At 39.6% G+C, this 23,938-nt stretch overlaps 1 protein-coding gene across 2 annotated transcripts in view; it reads right to left on the reverse strand.

Moving 5' to 3' along the window:
• Positions 1-23,938, reverse strand: part of FUOM (fucose mutarotase) — a 146,048-nt gene that overhangs the window by 113,531 nt on the left and 8,579 nt on the right. For both annotated transcript variants that reach the window (XM_056531220.1, XM_056531222.1), the window contains exon 2: positions 17,281-17,414. In XM_056531220.1, the coding sequence (XP_056387195.1) occupies positions 17,281-17,414 (134 nt within the window). The remainder of the gene's footprint in view (positions 1-17,280; positions 17,415-23,938) is intronic.

Below are 23,938 nucleotides of genomic sequence, written 5' to 3' on the forward strand. Positions count from 1 at the left end.
GCCTTGGCCATCTTTTCCATCTTGGGAACACAATACGTCTAGGGAACAATGGGTGGAATTTAAGCTGTCATTCTCCAGATGATCTTAGTCCGGTACCATGGTTAGACAAAAAGGATCGACTGCACTTACTAGTTTGGCCTTATTAGGTTCCCCACATGTTACCCATATGGGATGTGTGAGCATTGAAACGCAAAATCTCACTTAGACCTGGCCACATGACTCCATATTTTCAAAACCCTGTTTTTCAGCCCGGTTTAGATGTAAGTAGATTTCTAGTCTGGGTTAAGGCCCTTGCTCAAAGATGCGGTTGTAATATTACTACATAGGATGATTTAGGCATTGCCCACCCTAAGTATAATCTGTCCTGGCATGAACATAAACAATGGAAAGCAATTTTCTGCACAATTTTCTACAACTCGGTTTCCTCTGACTATGGTAGCCAATTGAAAGGGGTTCTTTGGTGCTTAGACATCTTATTCTTTGGATAGGGGATAAGATGCCCGATCGCGGCACCCCGTTTGTAATCAGGGTCTGATTACCAACGACCACAGGGCTGGCGGCGTGTGACATCACGCCTCCGCCCCCATGTGACATCATGCTCCGCCCCTCAATGCAGCCTATGGGAGGGGGCGTGACAGCTATCACGCCCCCTTTTTGGATAAAACGTTGTGTATAGATAAGAATTATTGGGGTAAAGGGGTCCCTAACACTCCCCAGGTCACCTTGCTTTCTATGATCCCAGGCACATTGGCCCAAGTTAAGTAAAGGGTTTTGAGGTACTTTTTGACTGCAGCCAGAAAGAAAATTTTATATCATTGGAAATCCAGAGGAATCTCTTCATTTGGTTAGTGGATAACAGAATTTACCGACATTATAAGCATGGTAAAACTAATCGAGGAAGAACAAAACCCTAAAGACGACTTCCTAAGGATTTGGTTCTCGTGGCAGCAAATGATGAACTCCTTTAAATTACGGTATTTAGATTATTACGGATGTACATACGGTGACAAGACCTCCCTACCCCCCTAATTCCTCCACTCCCCTTTTTTTTTACTTTATTTTGCTTTTATTTTTCTTCTTTTTAAAATATGACATATCTTGGACTGATTCCATTGCTGTGCTAGACCTAGGTAATTATACCACAGCAATTTCTAATTTATATTCCTGGATTTCAATTCATGATGCTAGATATTAGATGTTTATTACTATTTGGTGATTTTTTTAATGTAAAAATAATACATTATAATGTTTTATTTTTTAATGCTTACATTTATGCTTTATTTTCTTTGGTAAACCTTGTACAATTGCCATTTAAGCTTTGCTTATATTTGTGAGATACACATGTAAATGTACATGTGACTTTCATATGACAAGACATTAGAAAAGTTCTTTGTTTTGCCTGATAATGAAATTATGGAGCTGCATGTTTAAGCATTTAAATACAGATTTCTTCTTTAACTAGGCAATGAAAAAAACTTTGTGGACAGCTTATAAATAATAGCACCCAAGTTAAAATGTAAAAAAAAGCCTAAACGCACAGCAGCTGCTAATGCAAATAAGACCTTACTGTTCCCATTTCCATCGTCAGTCAACCATCCCCCACTGCCTTGCCTTCATATTGATTAGGTTGTAATTTAGAAAAAAACTTCCCCTATTTTACTAACACAAGTGTGGAGTCAGTGCAGCTGTAAAGCTTTTTTTTTTTTGGATAAGGGAATGATATGAAGGAGTGAATGGAGAAAAGAAAGGAAGAGGGGTGGGGGAGAGGGTAAAGTGGTTGAGTGGAGCCATCCATGTCTGCCCCTCTTAATGCTCCTTTCTTCCAGCAGGACTCATGCTGATCTCTCTTTGCTTCATCTTTTGCAAACGAGTTAATCACGGTTAGCCAAAATGTAACGTTTTGCCTGCATTGTGTTCCATGAAGACTTCAATTTGGGTATACATTTATTATTTTGACCTTTGGCTGGCAGGAGGACATACTTCAAAGAGCAGTTCCTCTCTCTTTTGCAGAAAGCTTTGTGCAGCCTTTCAATGAGTATTTTTTATGTTTTGAAAAATGAAAGAGAAACGTTTAGTCTCAGAAGTGGAAACAAAAAACACCTTCGGCTCTAAATTCAATGAAAATAAAAATCAATTAGTCTCTGGGTTTGAGTAGCAGTGTGAAGGAGGAAGGAGGGCTGGGAGTAGTGCATAGATATTCTTTAGAAAATAAGAGAAAGGTCCCCTGTAATCAAATCCTGCATGGTACACTTTTGAATGAAGAAATGTTTTTGTGTAGCCTGTGCAAGTATTGTGGAGTTTGCAGGCCCCTCACTTTCTGCATGATAAGCAGAGAGAGAGTTCCCGAGATGAAAAATGCGGAACTGACTTTGAGTGTGAAACGAAATCAATTTTAAGTTTAAAATGTATTTTTGTACATTACCTCAACAGTAAAAGTATGAAACAAAATTAAAAGTATTAAACAAAATAAATGCAAGAAAAAAATTATCTATTTTTCTATTTCCATTTGCAATTCTGACCACTGTCACTTTAAGCATTAATAATTCTGGGATGCTTTTAATTTTCATTCTGATTCCGAGATTGTTTTTTCGTGACATATTCTACTTTATGTTAGTGGTAAATTTTTGTCGATACTTGCATCATTTCTTGGTGAAAAATTTGAAGATTTTGCATTTTTCTAACTTTGAAGCTTATAAGGAAAATGGACATCCCAAGTGAAATATATATTGATTCACAAATACAATATATCTATTTTATGTTTGCATCATAAAGTTGACATGTTTTTACTTTTGGAAGACATCAGAGGGCCTCAAAGTTCAGCATCAATTTTCCAATTTTTCACAAAATTTTCTAAACTGGAATTTTTCAGGGACCAGTTCAGTTTTGAAGTGGATTTGAGGGGCCTTCATATTAGAAATACCCCATAAATGACCCCATTTTAAAAACTGCAAAAACATTCACAAAATTTGTTTCACAGGAATAGCAGCAAAGTGAAGGAGAAAATTCAAAATCTTCATTTTTTACACTCTCATGTTCTTGTAGACCCAGTTTTTGAAATTTTACAAGGGGTAAAAGAAAAAGCCCCCCAAAATTTGTAACCCAATTTCTCTCGAGCGAGGAAATACCTCATATGTGGAAGTAAGCGACAGTGGGATTTTGGAGAGTGAATTTTGCTGATATGGTTTTTGGGGGGCATGTCGCATTTAGGAAGCCCCTATAGTGCCAGAACAGCAAAGAAAAAAACCTCAAGGAACATAACAAGTGGTCCAGTGAGCCTTAACACCCCACAGGTGCTCTGCAGGTGCATTACAATGCTCAGAAGAGAGGGAGCGCCATTGAGCTTTTTGAAAAGCAAATTTTACTGAAATGGTTTTTGGGGGACACGTCGCATTTAGGAAGCCCCTATCATGCCAGAACAGCAAAAAATAAAAAAACACATGGCACACTATTTTAGAAACTACACCCCCTCAAGGCACGTAACAAGGGGTGCAGTGAGCCTTTACATCCCACGGGTGTTTGACAAATTTCCACAAAATTGGACGTGAAAATGAAAAATTTGAATTTTTTCACTAAAATATTGGTGTTACCCCAAATTTTTCATTTTCACAAGGGGTAATAGGAGACAAAGCCTCCCAAAATTTGTAACACCATTTCTTCTGTGCGTTTACAAAGCCCCCGTGGTGCCAGAACAGAGGACCCCCCCCCCCCCCACATGTGACCCCATTTTGAAAACTACACCCCTCACAGAATTTAATAAGGGGTGAAGTGGGCATTTACACTCCACTGGCGTTTGACAGATCTTTGGAACAGTGGGCTGTGCAAATGAAAAATCCACTGTTCCAAAAATCTGGCAGACACCTGTGGGGTGTAAATTCCATTCCATGAGGGGTGGAGTTTCCAAAATGGGGTCACATGTGGGGGGGGGGGTCCACTGTTCTGTGAGTTTCATACTTGCAGCGGGAAACTCACTGTAAAACCCCGCCCGTGTGAATGTACCCTGGGGGGCAAACCTCCAGCTGTTGCAAAACTACAACTCTCAGCATGCCCTTTGGCTATCCGTGCATGCTGAGAGTTATCATTTTGTAACAGCTGAAGGCACACTGGTTACGGAACACAGAGTTTGTTACCTAGCCCAGTGTTTTGCTACTAGTGTGCCTCCAGCTGTAGCATACTACAACTCCCAGCATGCACTGACAGACCGTACATGCTGTGAGTTGTAGTTTTGCAACAGCTGGAGGCACAATGGTTGCGAAACACTGAGTTAAGGAACAAACTCTGTGTTTTGCAACCAGTGTATCTCCAGCAGTTGCAAAACTACAACTCCCAGCATGCCCTTTGGCTGTCTGTGCATGCTGGGAGTTTTAGTTATGCAACAGCAGTAGGCAAACAACTCACATCCTGCTTTTGGATCCCTCCACCACTGAAGACGCTGCTAACGCCTCCGCCTGGGGACCTCCGTCGATGCCACTGACTCCGGGGACCCTCCACGCCGATGCCAGGGACCCCCGCCTGCCCCGATGGACAGGTAAGGGACCCCGACTTGCCTGATCACCGCCCGATTACCGCCCAGCAGTCTCGGTGATTGATCGGTCGTTCGGACCGATCAATCACGCGATCGTGAGGTGGCACCTGTGCCACCTCACTCCGGCTGGTAAAGGGTGATAGGTGCCGCGTCGGATGCCACCTATCAACCATTCTTCCCAGGTCACCGGAGACCCGATTGACAAGGAATCGCCGCTAACCGCCTGTCTGAATTGACCGGCGATTTGCAGGGATGGCCGACATGGGGGGGGGGGGGGTCATGACCTAGGGGTTTGCACGGGGTGCCTGCTGAATGATTTGAGCAGGCATCCCAGTCCGGTCCCTGCCCGGCGTGCGGCGGGGACCCGAAATGCTTTTACCTTTCATTCTGATTCCGAGATTATTTTTTCGTGACATATTCTACTTTATGTTAGCGGTAAAATTTTGTCGATACTTGTATCATTTCTTGGTGAAAAATTCCAAAATTTGATGAAAAAAATGAAAATTTAGCATTTTTTTTTTACCTTTGAAGCTCTCTGCTTATAAGGGAAATGAATATTCCAAATAAATTATATATTGATTCACATATACAACATGTCTACTTTATATTTGCATCATAAAGTTGACATGTTTTTACTTTTGGAAGACATCAGAGGGCTTCAAAGTTCAGCAGCAATTTTCAAATTTTTCACAAAATTTTCTAAATCTGATTTTTTCAGGGACCAGTTCGGTTTGAAGTGGATTTGAGGGGCCTTCTTATTAGAAATACCCCATAAATGACATCATTATAAAAACTGCACCCCTCAAAGTATTCAAAATGACATTCAAAAGGTTTGTTAACCCTTTTGGTGTTTCACAGGAATAGCAGCAAGTTGAAGGAGAAAATACTTGAATGCGTTCCCCAACGTCACATGATCTCAGCACTATCTGCAGATAGCAGGGGCCATGACAATACAAAAAAAAATTACCCTCTCACTACAGGTAATACAACCAAATTGACACCATACCTAACTTGGCATATGGGGCACACAGGTTAAATATTCAAAAATTCTTAAACAATAAAGAAAACCATTTAGTTATCTTATGTGACAGGATGACATTTTAATCTCTGTTAATATGCAATCATTAATATGAAAACATTTATATAGGTAAAGTGTATTTAAAATATCGCTCAATCTACATCTTCACAAATGCCATATCAACTGTAATGTAATGCCATGCAGGTCCCATACTCATGCTCCAATGTAATTACCTTTCCATATGCAGACATTAAAGCGTCACTAAGGCAGGAGAAGTGTTTTTAATGGAGACTAGTAATACCTCTAGACTTCCTCTGAATTCGACACCTTGGCATATGATCAGTAATCCAGACAACATGCAATGAAGAGGACATTAAAAAAAATGTTTGAAAGAAAAATGCTTTAATAAATAAACAGTTGTAAAAAGTTTAAATCACCCATTTTTTTTTCAAATAAAACATTGTAAATAAATCTAACCATATATTTGGTAAAAGCTGCATGTGGTAATGTCAAAACTATTAACCCCTTAAGGACCACAGGTTTTTCCGTTTTTGCACTTTTGTTTTTTTCCTCCTCGCCTTTTAAAAATCATAACCCTTTCAGTTTTGCACCTAAAAATCCATACGATGGCTTATTTTTTGCGCCACCAATTCTACTTTGCAGTGACATCAGTCATTTTACCCAAAAAGCTACGGCGAAACGGAAAAAAAAAATCATCGTGCGACGAAATTGAAGAAAAATTTTTTGTAATTTTTGGGGGCTTCCATTTCTACGCAGTACATTTTTCGGTAAAAATGACACCTTATTATTCTGTAGGTCCATACGATTGAAATGATACCCTACTTATATAGGTTTGATTTTGTCGTACTTCTCGAAAAAATCCTAACTACATGCAGAAAAATTTATACTGTACATATGTATACTGTATTTAAAATTGTCATCTTCTGACCCCTATAAATTTTTTATTTTACTGCATATGGGGCGGTATGAGGGCTAATTTTTTGCACCGTGATCTCAAGTTTTTAGCGGTACCATTTTTGTATTGATCGGACGTTTTGATCACTTTTTATTCATTTTTTCATGATATAAAAAGTGACCAAAAATATTATTAATTTGGACTTTGGATTTTTTTTGCGCATACGCCATTGACCGTGCGGTTTTTAATTAACTATACATTTTCATATGATTAAAAGGAAAATTGAGGCTCAGGATCTTGAATACTGGATAGACATTTATTAATTAATTGTTTAAAATATGTAATGTGCTCCGTGACGCACAGGGCCCTTGTGGGTCAGCGGGGACACAAAATACAATTTAATAAATTATAAAATGACATAGATAGCATAGAATACATTATAATATAAAAAAATATGTAATAAAATACAATCAATATAAAAGCCACACGTTTGTGGATATTCCAGCCTGTAAGAATAAAATAGTGGTGCACGTGTCTTTTGAATAGAAACGAATATGTAAAGTGCAGAATTGTACTGTTCAATGCGCTGTTTGTAGAATGAGTGGTATCCGTTGGAAACAATGTAACAATTATTGCATGGTAACAATGTAGCAATGTCTGGTATACTAGCAGTGTTTATGAGCAAACAGTAGCAATGTTAAGTATACTTGCAGTACTGAAGAGCTGAAGGATAGATCGCCGCTTAGAGACTCGGCCGTCTCATATGGATAGCGGTGTTAGTGGGCTTTAATGATGGTGTTAGTGGGCTTTAATGATGAGCCGTGAATTTTTCCAAATCGTGTAGAATGCGCAGAGAGAATGTTCAAATTCACGGTCCATATGATATATTTTTATAGTTTGGACATTTACGCACGCGGCGATACCACGTATTTTTATATTTATTTTTATTTATGTTTTTTTTTTATGGAAAAAGGGGGGTGATTTGGACTTTTATTAGGGAAAGGGTTAAATTACACTTTTTTTTACACTTTTTTTTGCAGTGTTATAGCTCCCATAGGTCAACCACAGTTTTAGGTTCGGTTGTAAAAGCGCATACGGGGCAAAAATGAGCCAACCGGACCAAACATTTCACTGCGATCGGCTCATTGAAATGAATTACATATGGGAGCACATAGGCATACGGGAGCACAAGTTTTTAGCTCTCTCCTGCCGTATGCGCTCCCGTATGGGTAAAAGGTAGTGGGAACCCAGCCTAACAAGAGCCCTAACATAGTCCTTTAGGTGGAAAATTGTAAGACAAATTAATAAGAGAGGAGGAAAAAAACAACACGCCAAAATAAAAATTGGGCAGGTCATTAAGGCCAAAACAGGCAGTGTCATTAAAGAGTTAAAATATGTTCAGTACATTTTTGTATGCCAAATGCATTAATTAAAAAATACATGTCAACATGATATAGCTACAAGATAAAAAAAAATTACAGGTCTTTAAAGGGGTATTCCAGGAAAAAAGTTTTTCTTTATATCAACTGGCTCCAGAAAGTTTGTAAACAAATTTGTAAATTACTTCTATTAAAAAATCTTAAACCTTTCAATAATTATCAGCTGCTGAAGTTGAGTTGTTTTTTTTCTGTCTGGCAACAGTGCTCTCTGCTGACATCTCTACTTGTCTCGGGAACTGCACAGAGTAGAAGAGGTTTGCTATGGGGATTTGCTTCTAAACTGGGCGGTTCCCGAGACACGTGTCATCAGAGAGCACTTAGACAGAAAGAACAACTCAACTTCAGTACTGAAAGAAGGAAGATTTTTTAACCCCTTAACGACCCAGCCATTTTACACCTTAGGACCCGGCCATTTTTTGCACATCTGACCACTGTCACTTTAAACATTAATAACTCTGGAATGCTTTTAGTTATCATTGTGATTCCGAGATTGCTTTTTCGTGACATATTCTACTTTAACATAGTGGTAAAATTTTGTGTCAACATTCATCCTTTCTTGGTGAAAAATCCCAAAATTTGATGAAAAATTTGAAAATGTTGCATTTTTCTAACTTTGAAGCTCTCTGCTTGTAAGGAAAATGGATATTCCAAATAATTTTTTTTTATTCACATATACAATATGTCTACTTTATGTTTGCATCATAAAGTTTACGTGTTTTTACTTTTGGAAGACACCAGAGGGCTTCAAAGTTCAGCAGCAATTTTCCAATTTTTCACAAAATTTCCAAAATCACAATTTTTCAGGGACCAGTTCAGGTTTGAAGTGGATTTGAAGGGTCTTCATCTTCGAAATACCCCACAAATGACCACATTATAAAAACTGCACCCCCCAAAGTATTCAACATTACATTCAGTCAGCATTTTAACCCTTTAGGTGTTTCACAGGAATAGCAGCAAAGTGAAGGAGAAAATTCACAATCTTCATTTTTTACACTCACATGTTCTTGTAGACCAAATTTTTGAATTTTTACAAGGGGTAAAAGGAGAAAATGGATTGTTATTTTTGTAGCCCAATTTCTCTCGAGTAAGCACATACCTCATATGTCTATGTAAAGTGTTCGGCGGGCGCAGTAGAGGGTTCAGAAGCGAAGGAGCGACAAGAGGATTTTGGAGAGTACGTTTTTCTGAAATGGTTTTTGGGGGGCATATTGCATTTAGGAAGCCCCTATGGTGCCAGAACAGCAACCCCCCCCCCCCCACATGGCATACCATTTTGGAAACTAGACCCCTTGAGGAACGTAATCAGGAATAAAGTGAGCCTTAATACCCCACAGGTGTTTCACGACTTTTGCATATGTAAAAAAATATATAATTTTTTTCACTAAAATGTGTGTTTCCCCCCAAATTTCACATTTTTGCAAGGGTTAATAGCAGAAAATACCCCCCAAAATTTGTAACCCCATCTCTTCTGAGTATGGAGGTACCCCATAAGTTGACCTGAAGTGCACTACGGGCGAACTACAATGCTCAGAAGAGGACAACAGATCTGTAAAACAAAGAAAAAACAGGCGCTCCCTTGTGGAGAATCAACGGGATCACAGGTGTGTGGGAGGGGAGGGAAAAAAGTAAAGGCTCACCCTGCCAGGTTGTGTGCACTCCCACACAACCAGGATATGCGTTTAATATGATGATCCCGGTCTGCACCCTTCCTAGAAACAGTAGGGAGATGTATAGCAAACTTCAAGGAGGATAGGAATTCTGGCGCTGACCAAGGAGAAGACAATAGAGCCAGGTGTGTAGCGAACAAATTTAATCCAATGCGACGCGTTTCACCGCCTGTTTCGCCGCGTTTCACTGCCTGATGAAACCGCGCAAGCGCTGTGAAACACGTCGCATTGGATTAAATTTGTTCGCTACACACCTGGCTCTATTGTAACAAGGGGTACAGTGAGCATTTACCCCCCACTGGTGTCTGTCAGATCTTTGAAACAGTGGGCTGCACAAAATTTTTTATTTGCACAGCCCACTGTTCCAAAGCTCTCTCAGACACCAGTGGGGTGTAAATTCTCACTGCACCCCTCTTTACATTCCATGAGGGGTGTAGTTTCCGAAATGGGGTCACATGTGTTTTTTTTTTTGCATTTGTCAAAACTGCTGTAACAATCAGCTACCCCTGTGCAAATCACCTCAAATGTACATGGTGCACTCTCCTTTCTGGGCCTTGCTTTACAAATTTTGGGGGGCGTTTTCCCCTTTGACCTCTTGTCAAAATGAAAAGTATAGGGCAACACCAGCATGTTAGTGTAAAAAAAAATATTTTTTTACACTAACATGCTCGTGTAGACCCCAACTTCACCTTTTCATAAGGGGTGAAAGGAGAAAAAGCCCCCCAAAATTTGTTAGGCAATTTCTCCCGAGTACGGCGATACCCCATATGTGGTCCTAAACTGTTGCCTTGAAATACGACAGGGCTCCAAAGTGAGAGCGCCATGCGCATTTGAGGCCTGAATTAGGGATTTGCATAGGGGTGGACATAGGGGTATTCTACGCCAGTGATTCCCAAACAGGGTGCCTCCAGCTGTTGCAAAACTCCCAGCATGCTTGGACAGTCAACGGCTGTCCGACAATACTGGGAGTTGTTGTTTTGCAACAGCTGGAGGCTCCATTTTGGAAACAGTGGCGTACCAGACGTTTTTCATTTTTATTGGGGAGGGGAGGGGGGCTGTGTAGGGGTATGTGTATATGTAGTGTTTTTTTACTTTTTATTTTATTTTGTGGTAGTGTAGTGTAGTGTAGTGTTTTTAGGGTACAGTCACACGGACGGGGGATTACAGCGAGTATCCCGCTGCGTGTTTGAGCTGCCGCGCAAAATTTGCTGCATCGCAAACTTGCAGCCTGATACTCACTGTAACCCCCTGCCCATGTGAATGTACCCTGTACATTCACGGAGGGGGACCTCCAGCTGTTGCAAAACTACAACTCCCAGCATGCCTGGACAGTTTTGGCATACTGGGAGTTGTAGTTTTGCAACATCTGGAAGGGCACGGATTGGGAACCAGATGTTGCCGAACTACAACTCCCAGCATGCTTGGAGTTGTAGTTTTGCAACATCTGGAGGACTACAGTTTGCAGACCACTAATACAGTGGTTCCCAATCCGTGCCCTTCCAGATGTTGCAAAACTACAACTCCCAGTATGCCAAAACTGTCCAGGCATGCTGGGAGTTGTAGTTCTGCAACATCTGAAGGGCCAGATGTTACAGAACTACAACTCCCAGCATGCCTGGACAGTAAGGGCATGCTGAGGATGTGTAGTTTTGCAACATCTGGAAGGGCACAGTGGTCTCCAAACTGTGGACCTCCAGATGTTGCAAAACTGCAACTCTCAGCATGCCCAGACGCCAAGGGCTGTCTGGGCATGCTGGGAGTTGTAGTATACAGGGTCCCATTACAGCAATGCATGTCGCTTTACGGCAACGTGCATTGCTGTAAAGGGCCTAACCGCGGCTGAAGATCCACTCACCTGTCACCGCCATCTTCATCGCCGGGATCCGGGTCTTCAGGGACGTGGTAAGTACCGCGGCCGGTCCCCAGCACTCCCCCGTCCCCCGCCGCGTCCTCCGGTCTTCCTCCCGTCCTCTCCGGACTTCCAGGGCCGGGCAGGACGGGAGGAAGTAACCGCCCCCCCCCCCCCTGCGATTGGTCGGTTAACTAACTGACGGATCGCAGGGTATGGGAGGAGGTGGCAGGCTTGCCACCTCGCTCCTATACTTTAGCATGGTACTGGCTGTCTGTGACAGCCGGGATCATGCAAAATTACCGGGTGGTCGGGTCCCAGAGACCCGATCAGCCCGGTATCGCCGCAGATCGCAAGGGCGATTTCCCTTGCGATTTGCGGCGATCGCCGACATGGGGGGCCTACATGGCCCCCCTTGGCGTTTGCCCTGGATGCCTGCTGAAGGATTTCAGCAGGCATCCGCTTCCGATCCCCACCCGGCGCGCGGTAGGGGCCGGGGCATAAAATTACGCCCTGGGTCCTGAAAAGGTTAATAGAAGTAATTTACAAATCTGTTTAACTTTACGGAGCCAGTTGATATATATAAAAAGTTTTTTCCTGGATAACCCCTTTAAGGCCCATAATAGGTGGCTTATTAGGTGTTAAAACAAGCCCCAGGGTCAAAAGGCATAAGATGAGGCACAGCCTCACCTAAACCATATGCCATACAATTAACAATAGCAAGTTTTGGAACATAAATAACTGCAGCAGCAGTGTTACAAATGTTATCATTATTACTTGATCAAGTTTTAAAGGAAAATTTGTCAGCTGCAATTCACACTGATATCTGTTAGGGCATTCAGACACATTTCATCAGCATATCTGTGCTTCTATAATATAGAAAAATGTAATCTCTGGTGTCAAGTGTCAAATAGGCTTTACCAAGCTTCTCAATTGCTGAGGGATTAAACGCCTCCTCACTCCCCTCCTATCTTTTTCTCTGCTTGACTGACAGTAGGGCTCAGCTTCCAGTGCCGAGACCTGTTTCAAAATCTCATTCCTGCTTTCCGCATATAATTTGTTTGCAGGCGGGAGATTTGAAAACATGGGTTGGCTTCCGACTGACTGCCAGTCCAGCAGGGATAGGAATTAGAGGGGCGGTTAACATTGTTATCCACTATAGTTTTTAACCAGTTAAGGCCATAGGGTGTACAAGTACGCAATTGTGTCCTGGTACTTAAGGACCAAGGGCATACCTGTACACTGATGCCTTAAGTGGCTTTAACCCCTTAAGGACAGAGCGGTTTTCCATTTCTGCACTTTTGTTTTTCCTCCTTACCTTTTAAAAATCATAACCCTTTCAATTTTGCACCTAAAAATCCATACAATGGCTTTTTTTTTGCCCACTAATTCTACTTTGTAATGACATCAGTCATTTTACCCAAAAATTGACGGCGAAACCCAAAAAAAGAAATAATTGTGTAACAAAAGAAAAAACGCCATCTTGTAACTTTTGGGGGCACCTTATCATTATTCTTCAGGTCCATACAATTAAAATGATACCCTACTTATATAGGTTTCATTTTGTCTTACTTCTGGAAAAAAAATCATAACTACATGCATGAAAATTAATACATTTAAAATTGTCATATTCTGACCCCTATAACTTTTTATATTTCCGCGTACGGGCAGTATGAAGGCTCATTTTTTTGCGGCAGTTTTTATCTGTACCGTTTTTGTTTTGGTCGGACTGTGTGATCGCGTTTTACTAATTTTTTTATGATATAAAAAGTGAGCAAAAATATGCTATCTTGGACTTTGGATTTTTTTGCGCGTATGCCAATGACCGTATGGTTTAATTAACTATATATTTTTCTAGTTCGAGCATTTACGCACGCGGCGATACCACATGTTTATGGATTTTTTTTTATGGAAAAAGGGGGGTGATTCAAACTTTTATTAGGGGAGGGGGGAAATCATCTTTATTAACTTTTTTTTTTACACTGTTATAGCCCCCATAGGGGACTTTAACATGCATTACACTGATCTCTTATAGTATAGCATTGACCAGTGTTATCGCCGTTTGACTACTCCTGCCTGGATCTCAGGCATGGAGCAGTCATTCGGTGATCAGACACCAAGTAGGCAGGTAAGGGCCCTCCTCATGCGTCCTAGCTGATTGGGACACCACGGTTTCCCCACGGTGGTCCCGATCAGCCCGACTGAGCTGCCTGGAGTGCTTTTTTGTAACTTTAGATGCGGTAATCCACTTTGATCACTGCGTCTAAAAGGTTAATAGCGCATATCTCCGCGATCGGTGACGTCCACTATTAGCCACGGTTCCCGGCCATTGTTAGAGGCCGGGCCCAACCCGCGGGGTAATGCCGTGACCCCACGTTATAGAAAGGGAGCGGGTACAGGTACGCCCTTTGTCCCTAACAGGTTAAAGCTAGCGTAGGGCGATTCCATAGCTGCCAGTCTTTTAACCCTTTTGAAGCCATGATCAATGCCAATCACAGCGTCTAAAAAGAAAGTGAAACTTGCCAATACCTCAGTGGAGCTCACCAACCCCCTGTAACATGATCACAGGAATCCTTACCATAAAGTGCACTGCGTAAAAACCAAACCCCTCGAGTTGCAAAATTGCAGTTTTCTTATAAATTTCCGCCCATAAATAATATTTTTTCGGTTACGTGGTGCATTTTTGGTGCATTTTGGGAAAACGAAAGATGTCATGGCAAAGTACAATTGCAAAAAACAAGCACTGCGTCTGTAGGTGGAAAAATAAAAGTTATGGATTTAAAAGGAGAGAAAGGAAAAAGCAAAAACATGAAAATTGGCTGTGTCCTTAAAAGGTTAAGAAATAACAGGGAAATAATGACCCACAGCTTTATCACCATATGGAGATATATTTTGCTATGTGAATGCAGGTATGGATTACGAATAATGTTCCTTGACCATAGTTGTAATTTATCTCCTTTTCTCCTTTTTGTCCCTCTTTTTACTTTGTCTTTTGTCTAGGCCTGTTGGTGTTTGTATTTGTTTTTCCTAAGTACGTAGACAATTACCTAGTTTGATGCTATTACTTTTAGATATTTTTCTAAGATTTCTTAGATTGCCGAGTGTATTTTATATGTACAGAACTTTCTTCAAAATATTGTACATGGTTAACGTCAATGAGGGAGATTCATCAAAATCTGTCTGGAAGAAAGTTGCCCATAGTATCCAATCAGATTTCTCCTTTCATTTCACACACAAGTCCCAAATTAGCATTTATTCTGTGAAGCTCTATGGCCCATATTTATCACTTTAAATGCAAAATATGGCAACATTTTTATGTATAACTGTGTGAAATTTATAAAAAGTTGTGTGGCATTAATAAATTTCAAGCAAATTTTGCCAAATCAGTACTGTCAGAATGTTTTTTCATCTGTGCTGTAGCCTAGTAGTTGTTTAGTATGGGTAGGAACACATATTGAAGATACGCTGCAGATTTTCGGCAGAAGAAAATGTGCCAAAGGTAGAAGTGGATCCAGCTGGAAGGGGTAATGTCAAGGAAGGTTAAACTTTTCCTTTCTAGTTGGATCCACGTCTTTTGGGAACATTTCCTGCTGCAGAAAACATGTGTTCCTACTCTAAGGTTATGTTCACGGCGGAATTTCCATCGATTCCTACTATTGCAGAAAAAATAGACATTTCCAAGTGGTCCCAGCACCTGCCGGATCTTTAATTGGACATTCCACATGGAATCAGCCATGTGAACATAAGCTCTTCTCTGCCTTAGGCTGTTTGCTTGACTTCTGGATCTTCATTTCCATATTATTGCTGAAGATACTTTTAGAAATGCTTAACATGAAATCTTTACATTTGTTTCCCACCATTTTTAGACTTCTATTCCTTATTGTGTGCTATACTAACCTTAAATTCAAGACTGTATGATGTTCTTTTAGATTGCCATTTTAGAATTGGAGAACACACCCAACTATTCTTCCAAAACAAAGACAAGCGCACCTTGTGTGAGTAGCATATCAGGACAGGTATTCACCATGAAAAAGGAAAAATGTAAACAAAAAAAATGCCCTACTTATCTATATAGAATGTCTTGGTGTGTTTTATAAATAAGCTGACTTTCAGGACAATTGTGTTGTCCTAACAGGATTTACTGCCCATGTGTGCCCTCTAGTGGATTTTTTGAACTACATAATCTGCATTAACTACTGCTTGTATTTGTTGCTACCTACTGGATATATTTAGTAATACAACAATTTTTTTTTAAGAAAGTTTAAAGAAAGTTTCATACAAACTGCTGACAACCCTATAGAGAGGTTGGGAAAGAGACAGTGATGATACTTGCTGTTATGATTATGTAAACTTGTATGTCTGATAAAAACATTTAGGGGGGCATTTGTAGTGCCTGGTGTAAATTGCAAAAAGTAACATAAGTATTGCGCAAGAACTCGCTTTATGCAAAAATTATGATGTAGTGAGCCTAGGAGAAAAGTTGATAATAGCATATGATGTGCTGCATCTAAGACTCTCCGGCAGTACTGTTTCTACCTGCAGAGACCGCCAGCTGGTATAGGGTGTTTTACATGCCAGGCAATGCCCTCTGGGAACACAAGGTATGCAAACTCACTCCAGAAGAAAGCTCTCTCTAGTGCAACCTATCATTGGCATTCACTGAACAGAAACAAACAGAACCCTTACCCCAAGATGTGCACGAAAAACGGGCAAGAACACCAAATGAACTGTCTGCAGATGGATGACAGATGGATTGGTGTACAGCCTTCTTGCTTCTCAAGAGCTAATATACATGTAAGACTGGGTCACAGAGGCACAGTCTGTACTTTAGTAAGGACCACAAAAAAAACAAGAAAAAAAAAGGGTACACGCCATACAAGTGCAATACATGAGAAATGTAGTCACAATAATAAATAAGTATAGAAGACACTATGTAAGAACATACATTTCTTAAAAGTTCTAAAAGATAAGCATGAAAGAACTTGAGGGAACAGGTATGCTCAATGTCAGGGAACACACAAAAATATACAAGATGTACAGTAAATAAACATATTAACCACCCTAATAAATGTAATAATAAAACAATAACCTGCAAGTGAGCAATTACACTAAATATCTCTAACTAGCAGAAGATAGGGGTAATAATAATGAGGGATACACTATACAGTCATGAAACTCAAAGGAACATATAGCCAAAAAGAAAAATACTCATCTGCTGCAAAATAAATATATGATGTAAAGAAATCATTAGGTAAAAAGCTAATCCAAAAGGACTAAAAGAATACGTGCTCCCACCCAAACTTTAGTAAGTGACTTATCTTGCAACATGTGAAACATTGGCTCAGAAGTTTTAAGAGTTGGAAAACCCTTATGACAAAAGCAGAACATTGATCAGTTTATATAAAATGTTTTTACAATACTATGATTTAGAATAACCCTAAATTATTACTTTTTCTCAAAATACTAAACTTGTCCAAAAGTACAAAACTTGTAGAAACTTCTAGATTGCGTATTGTTTCTGTCTGGTCCTGGCATTCATAGAAAGATTAAATGGGTTGTCCAGGCCTGCAGTGAAGATACGTAACTGGCCAATTACCCACCCCATGCTGCCTGTTTTACCGAACTTCTGGTCCCAGTTCCGGGGCTCCTCTTACTAGTTCTGATGATGTGCCGTGCGGAAAGGGACTGCTCAGCACAGTGATAGGTTGCTTTAATCTTTCTCCTACATACACTAGTAGTGTGTAATATACCTGCTACGTAATATTGGCGGTGCCGTTTGCACAGACACAGTCCGTAACATCATGGGCATACAAAGATAAATCGCAGAACTCACCAAGTCTTGTTACTTCAGTCTTATTTTATTACTTACAATTTTTGAGGGGTACAGCAAGCGAGAGAGGTTGATGATTAGGTGTGGGGTGCAGTAATACAGAAAATAGTTCAATGTCACTAGTTGTTGCATCAATAAGGAATAGAGAGGAGATCCCTGATTTTGTTAGAACTCTAAAAGGAAAACACACATAAAGTGAGACAAATGCTTTATAAAGGACATTCTACAATGCAAAATATGCCAAATGGAGAAAACAATAACTGGCATGAATAATGTTTAGTGACAAGGACAGAAAGGGGCAGTTACATGGAGAACTCATACAGAGAGCATGTAGGGATACACTGTCCTGGCGCCACATACACAGCAGGCTATTGATGCCTGAAACCAAGTCTGCACAATAGATCTCCTATCATTTAACCTAATATACTGAAAGGAAATATTTCCCCTTTGTCAAAAATAAACACCTTGAACCAGTAACGGCATTCACAACGAGCACCAGTTTGATATAATAAGCCTCCAAGCTAATAGGGATAATATAATGAGTTGTATTCAGTAGCTACAATGTGTCTTCGTGTTAAATACATTCAGACACAGAGTAACCAGAGCTCAGTAATTAATACTGTTGAAAAGTAGAAAACTGTAACAGTGAAAACTGACATTTAATAACAGGAGGAGTGCAAGTGGTTCACTCATCAAGACCAGGAAAACAAAGTAGGGCTTTAGATAATTAGTATCTGTGCCTGATAGCTGCTCAATACTGTTGCCAAGTTGCCAGAAACATATCTTGGCACAGATGGACATTTACTTGTTTGTCTCCAGACAGACTGTGATAATGTAGATGATACTTGACTAATTTAGGGTATGAAAGAGCTCTGCTGAAAATCGTCATATTATTTCACAGATTTGAAAAATATTTATGTGCTGGTTATGCATCATGTAATGTACTAAACTAGTTGAATGTAGACATGGTCCAAGAAAAATGTACTAAAGTAAAAGTAAGGAAGGCTCTAGGACCAGATGGCTTACATCCATGTTCTTGAAGTAATTAGTTAATTTATTTATATTATTTTGTTAATGTTTAGAGACTATGTTGACTGGCATAGTGCCAAGACAAATGTGGTGCATTAGGTCAACCCGAGTGAATTATAGATCTGTAAGCTAAAAGGAAAGGATAGGGGATAAGTGTCTGATGCCAGGGGGTCTAAACTCTAGGACCTAATTGATGATTTTTACTTAAGTATTTGAGGATTTGATTGCCCAATAGCTGTTCTTATACACACCTGTCGACTATCACAGCAGCTTTATATGGTTTTTATGCTTGATATCTTTTTTTTTTTATTAAGTATTTATTTCATTTTGTACAATACAAATATATAGTACAATCATATTAATAAAGGGTCAATAATTCAATACACGTCGTATGATTCACATCATTACATATTAACATATTGACTAGAGATGAGCGAACTTACAGTAAATTCGATTTGTCACGAACTTCTCGGCTCGGCAGTTGATGACTTTTGCTGCGTAAATTAGTTCAGCCTTCAGGTGCTCCGGTGGGCTGGAAAAGGTGGATACATTCCTAGGAAAGAGTCTACTAGGACTGTATCCACCTTTTCCAGCCCACGGGAGCACCTGAAAGCTGAACTAATTTATGCAGGAAAAGACATCAACTGCCGAGCCGAGAAGTTCGTGACGAATCGAATTTACTGTAAGTTCACTCATCTCTAATATTGACCCCAACAGTATCTCCCCCCCAAACCTCCCTACGAGGATACCCACCTAGACAAACATGAGGAGACAGAGAGAAAAAAAATTTAATAAATTTTTTTAAATATATTTGCACCCTGTTACCAACTATTCCATATCTCATGATACTTCTTAAGACCACTCTTAGTGCCCATAACCCAAACATGTTCATATGACTTTATTTTCTCCATTATTCAGACCCATGCAGAACATTCCGGACATTCTCCACCATCCATTCTTGCAGTATCAAAATTATAGCATAAAATACACCCTTAAGCCTATCCTTCCCCATCCTTGAGGGTTCTCCAAGAATCATTAATGCACACTCTCTGGGTATACCATATTTAACCTTTTTCTCTAACGCACACAATATCTTCCCAAAAAAGGAGCAATTGAAAAAAATATGCAGAATGTCAGCATCCTCCACATTTCGGACAGCAAGAATTATTCTTGATGCCCATTTTATGACTAATAACTAGAATAGTAACTTTGCTGAAGAATTCTAAACTGCGTAATCCTATGTTGTTGAATCATCGAGGCCCTTTCAATATTTGCTCATATATTAGACCATATTTAATATCTTTGATAAAAAAAAATTGCCCCTTTTATAAATTCAATTTTCATGCATTTTTTAATTGTACACTGGTAGGGGTTTACTTTAGACTGATGTGTGAAATGCGTGTGTTAGTAAATTCTCCCCTGGGTGCTTGGGCATCCACCAAGTTTGGCATCTGGGTACTAATAACCTACATGCATCGTATGTCCTAGGGGGAGTAATACTGGGAAAGTCACCTGCAGAGCAGGATCTGGGTGCATTAGACTACAGAACATCATGAAAAGTCCAATCAGTTGCTTCTAAGGCCAGCATGATATTGCCATGTATTATAAGATGCATAGACTCACGAGGCAGAGACATAATATTACATATTTACACAGAAATAGTATGACATCATCTGGAGTATGCGTATGGAGGAAAAGTTCTGGGCACCAGTGCAGAGAAAGAATGCCCTGAATATGATAATCAGTCACACTCTAGTGTAGATACCCAAAATAGGGTGGGATAAAATGTGTAATTTGGTAATTAATGTTAATAAATGGACCATATTTTATCATACTCATTTTATTGACATTGTACACAGTAGATATAACACGGCAGGAGAAAACAAAAAGAACCTTCAGCATATTTCAACATATCAAAGTAAACATCAAATCAAATAACGTATAGGTACAATAATATCAGAAGTAAGGCAGAAAAGATTCACCTTCCAAGGTGCCCTAAATGCAGTCCTACATGGCCTATGAGTAAGTATTACAGGATTATGATCAAAAATGCCTAGCTGACCATGCACGATATAATCTATGTGACCACTAGATCAGCAGACCCAAACATATGGTCCAAACAAGACAATATACATCACGAGGAAGAGTGGTAGGTGAACTCTAAAGAATCTGGATGATAATGTCGCCAAAGATCCACCCAACCAACCCCAGGCACCAAGGTAGAAAAATTGGTGTAGGTCGAGACCACAAGATCTCTAAATCTATATATATATATTTTTTTTTTTAGAAAAAGCAAAGCAGCACGTCCAGGGGAAGATCAAGGGTACGAGCGAGTGAAGTGGCAAGGTCAGGGCATCCAGTAATGCAGGCAGGGAAGAATATTTCTTCCCTGCCTGTAAATCTATCTTTGGAGCATAGCAGGAGAAGGTTATAAATATTCAGTATAAAATAACGTTGAGCAAATACAAAAATACATCTCCCTACCAGATACCTTTTATCACTCACAACACATACATATATGTAAAGGAGTAAAAATATCCTGTTTTTTATGTAAAATATCATACATCCCTGTCGAGTTCTTCTATCCCATGGATATGATCATTTCCTTGTTTCATCTCTGAACGGTGACCCTGCTGTTGCAAGGCAACAATGCAGACACTTTCCCACAATCCCCCTTGAATACATGCACAGTTGAGACCAATTGCCATTATCTTTAGGAGACTGCAGTTGAACTAAGCATGTGTGACCCAAACACCAGGAATTAGTAACCTTATATCTCTCAAATAGGGCATTTTAAGAAATGCTAGTACATTTTAAATATCTTTTCACATAATGCATCAGCTTATACCTACTTTTCTTAATGTCACAGCCCCTATAACCAAGATCTTCTTACCCAGGAGTAAGAGTAAGAGTAACAAAGGTAAACTGTGGCTAGTGGTAGAGAGGGTTAGCTCATATCAGAGCATGGCTATCGGCGCTCCAAATGTAAATTATCTGCAGTAAAGTAAATGTTACCGTCACAGACAGCATAACAGGATCAAAACATAACAGCCCCCTGGAAAGTAAGGGTGTTACATATCAGCAAGGACTCTCTCCATAGACTCCACCAGGTTCGTGAAGAACACTGTAGATAGATCACTAATATACTATGGTGTAGGTGCGTGGCTTGGCTGCGGAGAGAGATTGCTGCTTAGTCTTGGTGCTCTGACTTACAGCGTCTTAATCATCGTCTGAAGCCTCTTTCTTTAACCAATTACAGAATCGCTCACCCTCTGAAAACCACCATTGACCGTGTGGTTTAACTAATGATATATTTTTATAATTCGGACATTTCCGCACGCGGCAATACCACATAGGTTTATTTTTATTTACACAGGTTTTTTTGAATGGGAAAAGGGGGGGGTGATTCAAACTTTTATTAGGGAAGGGATTAAATCTTTATTCACTTTTTATGCAATGTTATAGCTACTATATGGGGCTATAACACTGCATTCACTGATCTTTTACATTGATCAATGGTTTCTCATAGGAAACCATTGATCAATGATTCTGCCACTAGACTGCTCATGCCTGGATCTCAGGCACTAAGCAATCATTCGGCGATCGGACACCAGGAGGCAAGGTAAGGGACCCTTCTGCTGTGTCTCATCTGTTTGGATTAATAGTTAACACGATCCGAGGTCAAACAGGGCATGCAACTATACCTCAGTTGCAGAAATAAAATAGAGAAATATATAAAAATGTTACCGTCACAGACAGCATAACAGGAACCTTCCAGGAAAGTGTGAATAATTATAGTTGCATACTCTATATAAAAATTGATCACTAAGGTCGTGCTTCAATGATAATTCAATTGTTTTATTAAAATAACACAGTATAAAATAAGTTACTCCTCACAGGGCCCTTGTGAGAAGAACACATATAACAAAGGCAATCAAATAGTAAAATATAAATATATATATCACTGGTATAACTCTAAATATGGAAATAGAAGTAGACAATACTTATATTGTTGTATAACTGGTTTAGATAAAATGTATCAATAATAAACAGTTCGTTTCATGTGTGATACAATATTACCAGTCCTGTATGGTTTAGCAGCAGGTTACTCGGCTCAGACAGCTTGCGCTGGGAAATAAATGCCGTTGATTAGGTGCTAAGATAGTTAGTAACACAAAGTCCTTTGTGGAGCGGTGCAGGGTAGTGCTGGTACTTTGAACAAGCGGAGTCCCGGTATTCAGCAGTGATAATCTCAAACAGAGAGTGCTGGTAAGCGTGGATATTCCAGATGAGCGCTGGCTCGCACTGATGTTCCAGGAAACCGGGAGCCCGTTAGCACTTTGCAGGCGCTTTGGATGATGAATTTCCTCACCGCTGGACTTTGGAACTGGTTGCTCGCTGTAATGCGACCATGAACCTCACACTGTGTATGGAGGTCTCACCTCGTCTTACCGACGTGTGACGTCAGCGGATGCTCTGGCTATGATTCCATATATTGGGAAAAAGTACAGAGTGAGTTGTTTTGAATGAGAGAACTTATGGATTGTATATGAGGATATGTGTGGACCTTAAAGAAATAAAATGAAAATAAAAATGAGAATAATATAAAATTAAATTAAATTAAAAACGAAAAATATAATACTATAAATTGTCTGTATATAACTGTGCACAAAAATGATGAAAGATATATTATCTATTATTAGGGGGATATGAAATGCAATACGACTCTTTAGTAGATTATATTTATTCAAATATAGTAATCTATACTAACTGATGATATATTGCTGACACAGATGTATTATTTGAATTGATACAAACCTACTATAAATATAGATATTAATATTGCTGGAAAAAATAAAAAAGATGAATTTTAAATAAAAATAAAATGTAATATGTATAAAGAAATAGAATAATAATGAAAATAAAAACGAAAATAAATATAAAAATGAATATAAAAATGAAAATGATAAAAATTAAAAAGGGAGACATGGAAGTAGTGAGTGTAGAGGATGGAATCAGTCTACGGGGCACCCCCCATTTTATACAGGGGTGTCCACATAGGCAAAGTACATCCTCTACAGAAATCCGAACAACTCAAAATGGGAGTTCAGTCCGCCTGGTTCCAAGGGTGCAAATTCAATTTTTTTTTAACTTTCGGTCTTTGACATTTTAACTAGAAAGCTACCCCCACGCCAGCCTTTTTTGACCAATTGGAGACCAGTGAAGGAGAGAGGTCATGTCACTGTTGTGTACAATGGAGAAGTGGGCTGATAGTGGATATTTAAGGTTTTTATTCTTAATATTATTGAGGTGTTCCGCTATTCGCATTTTAGGGTGCTCTCTTAGTTCGTCCTATATATTGTTTTTTGCATCCACATTCAATTATGTATAAGACACCTTTAGAATGACATGTTCTCAAATCTTCAATTTTCCATTTGAATGCATTAGTCTGAGAACATATTTCATTAACTTTTTTTGGACCCTTTATTTTTATACAGTTGGCACATGTTCCACACCTTACAAACCCTTTTGTGTTCAACCAAGAATCATTCTGTTTTTTTTACTGGTGGTTTTATGGATGGCGCTACTGTTAAACTTAAATTTGGAGCCCGAGTATATACTACCAGGGGACGTAACGGTAATAGTGAACCTACATCACGGTCCTGTT

This window comes from Hyla sarda, chromosome 7 (assembly GCF_029499605.1).
Source record: "Hyla sarda isolate aHylSar1 chromosome 7, aHylSar1.hap1, whole genome shotgun sequence".
In the NCBI taxonomy this organism is placed as follows: Eukaryota; Metazoa; Chordata; class Amphibia; order Anura; family Hylidae; genus Hyla; species Hyla sarda.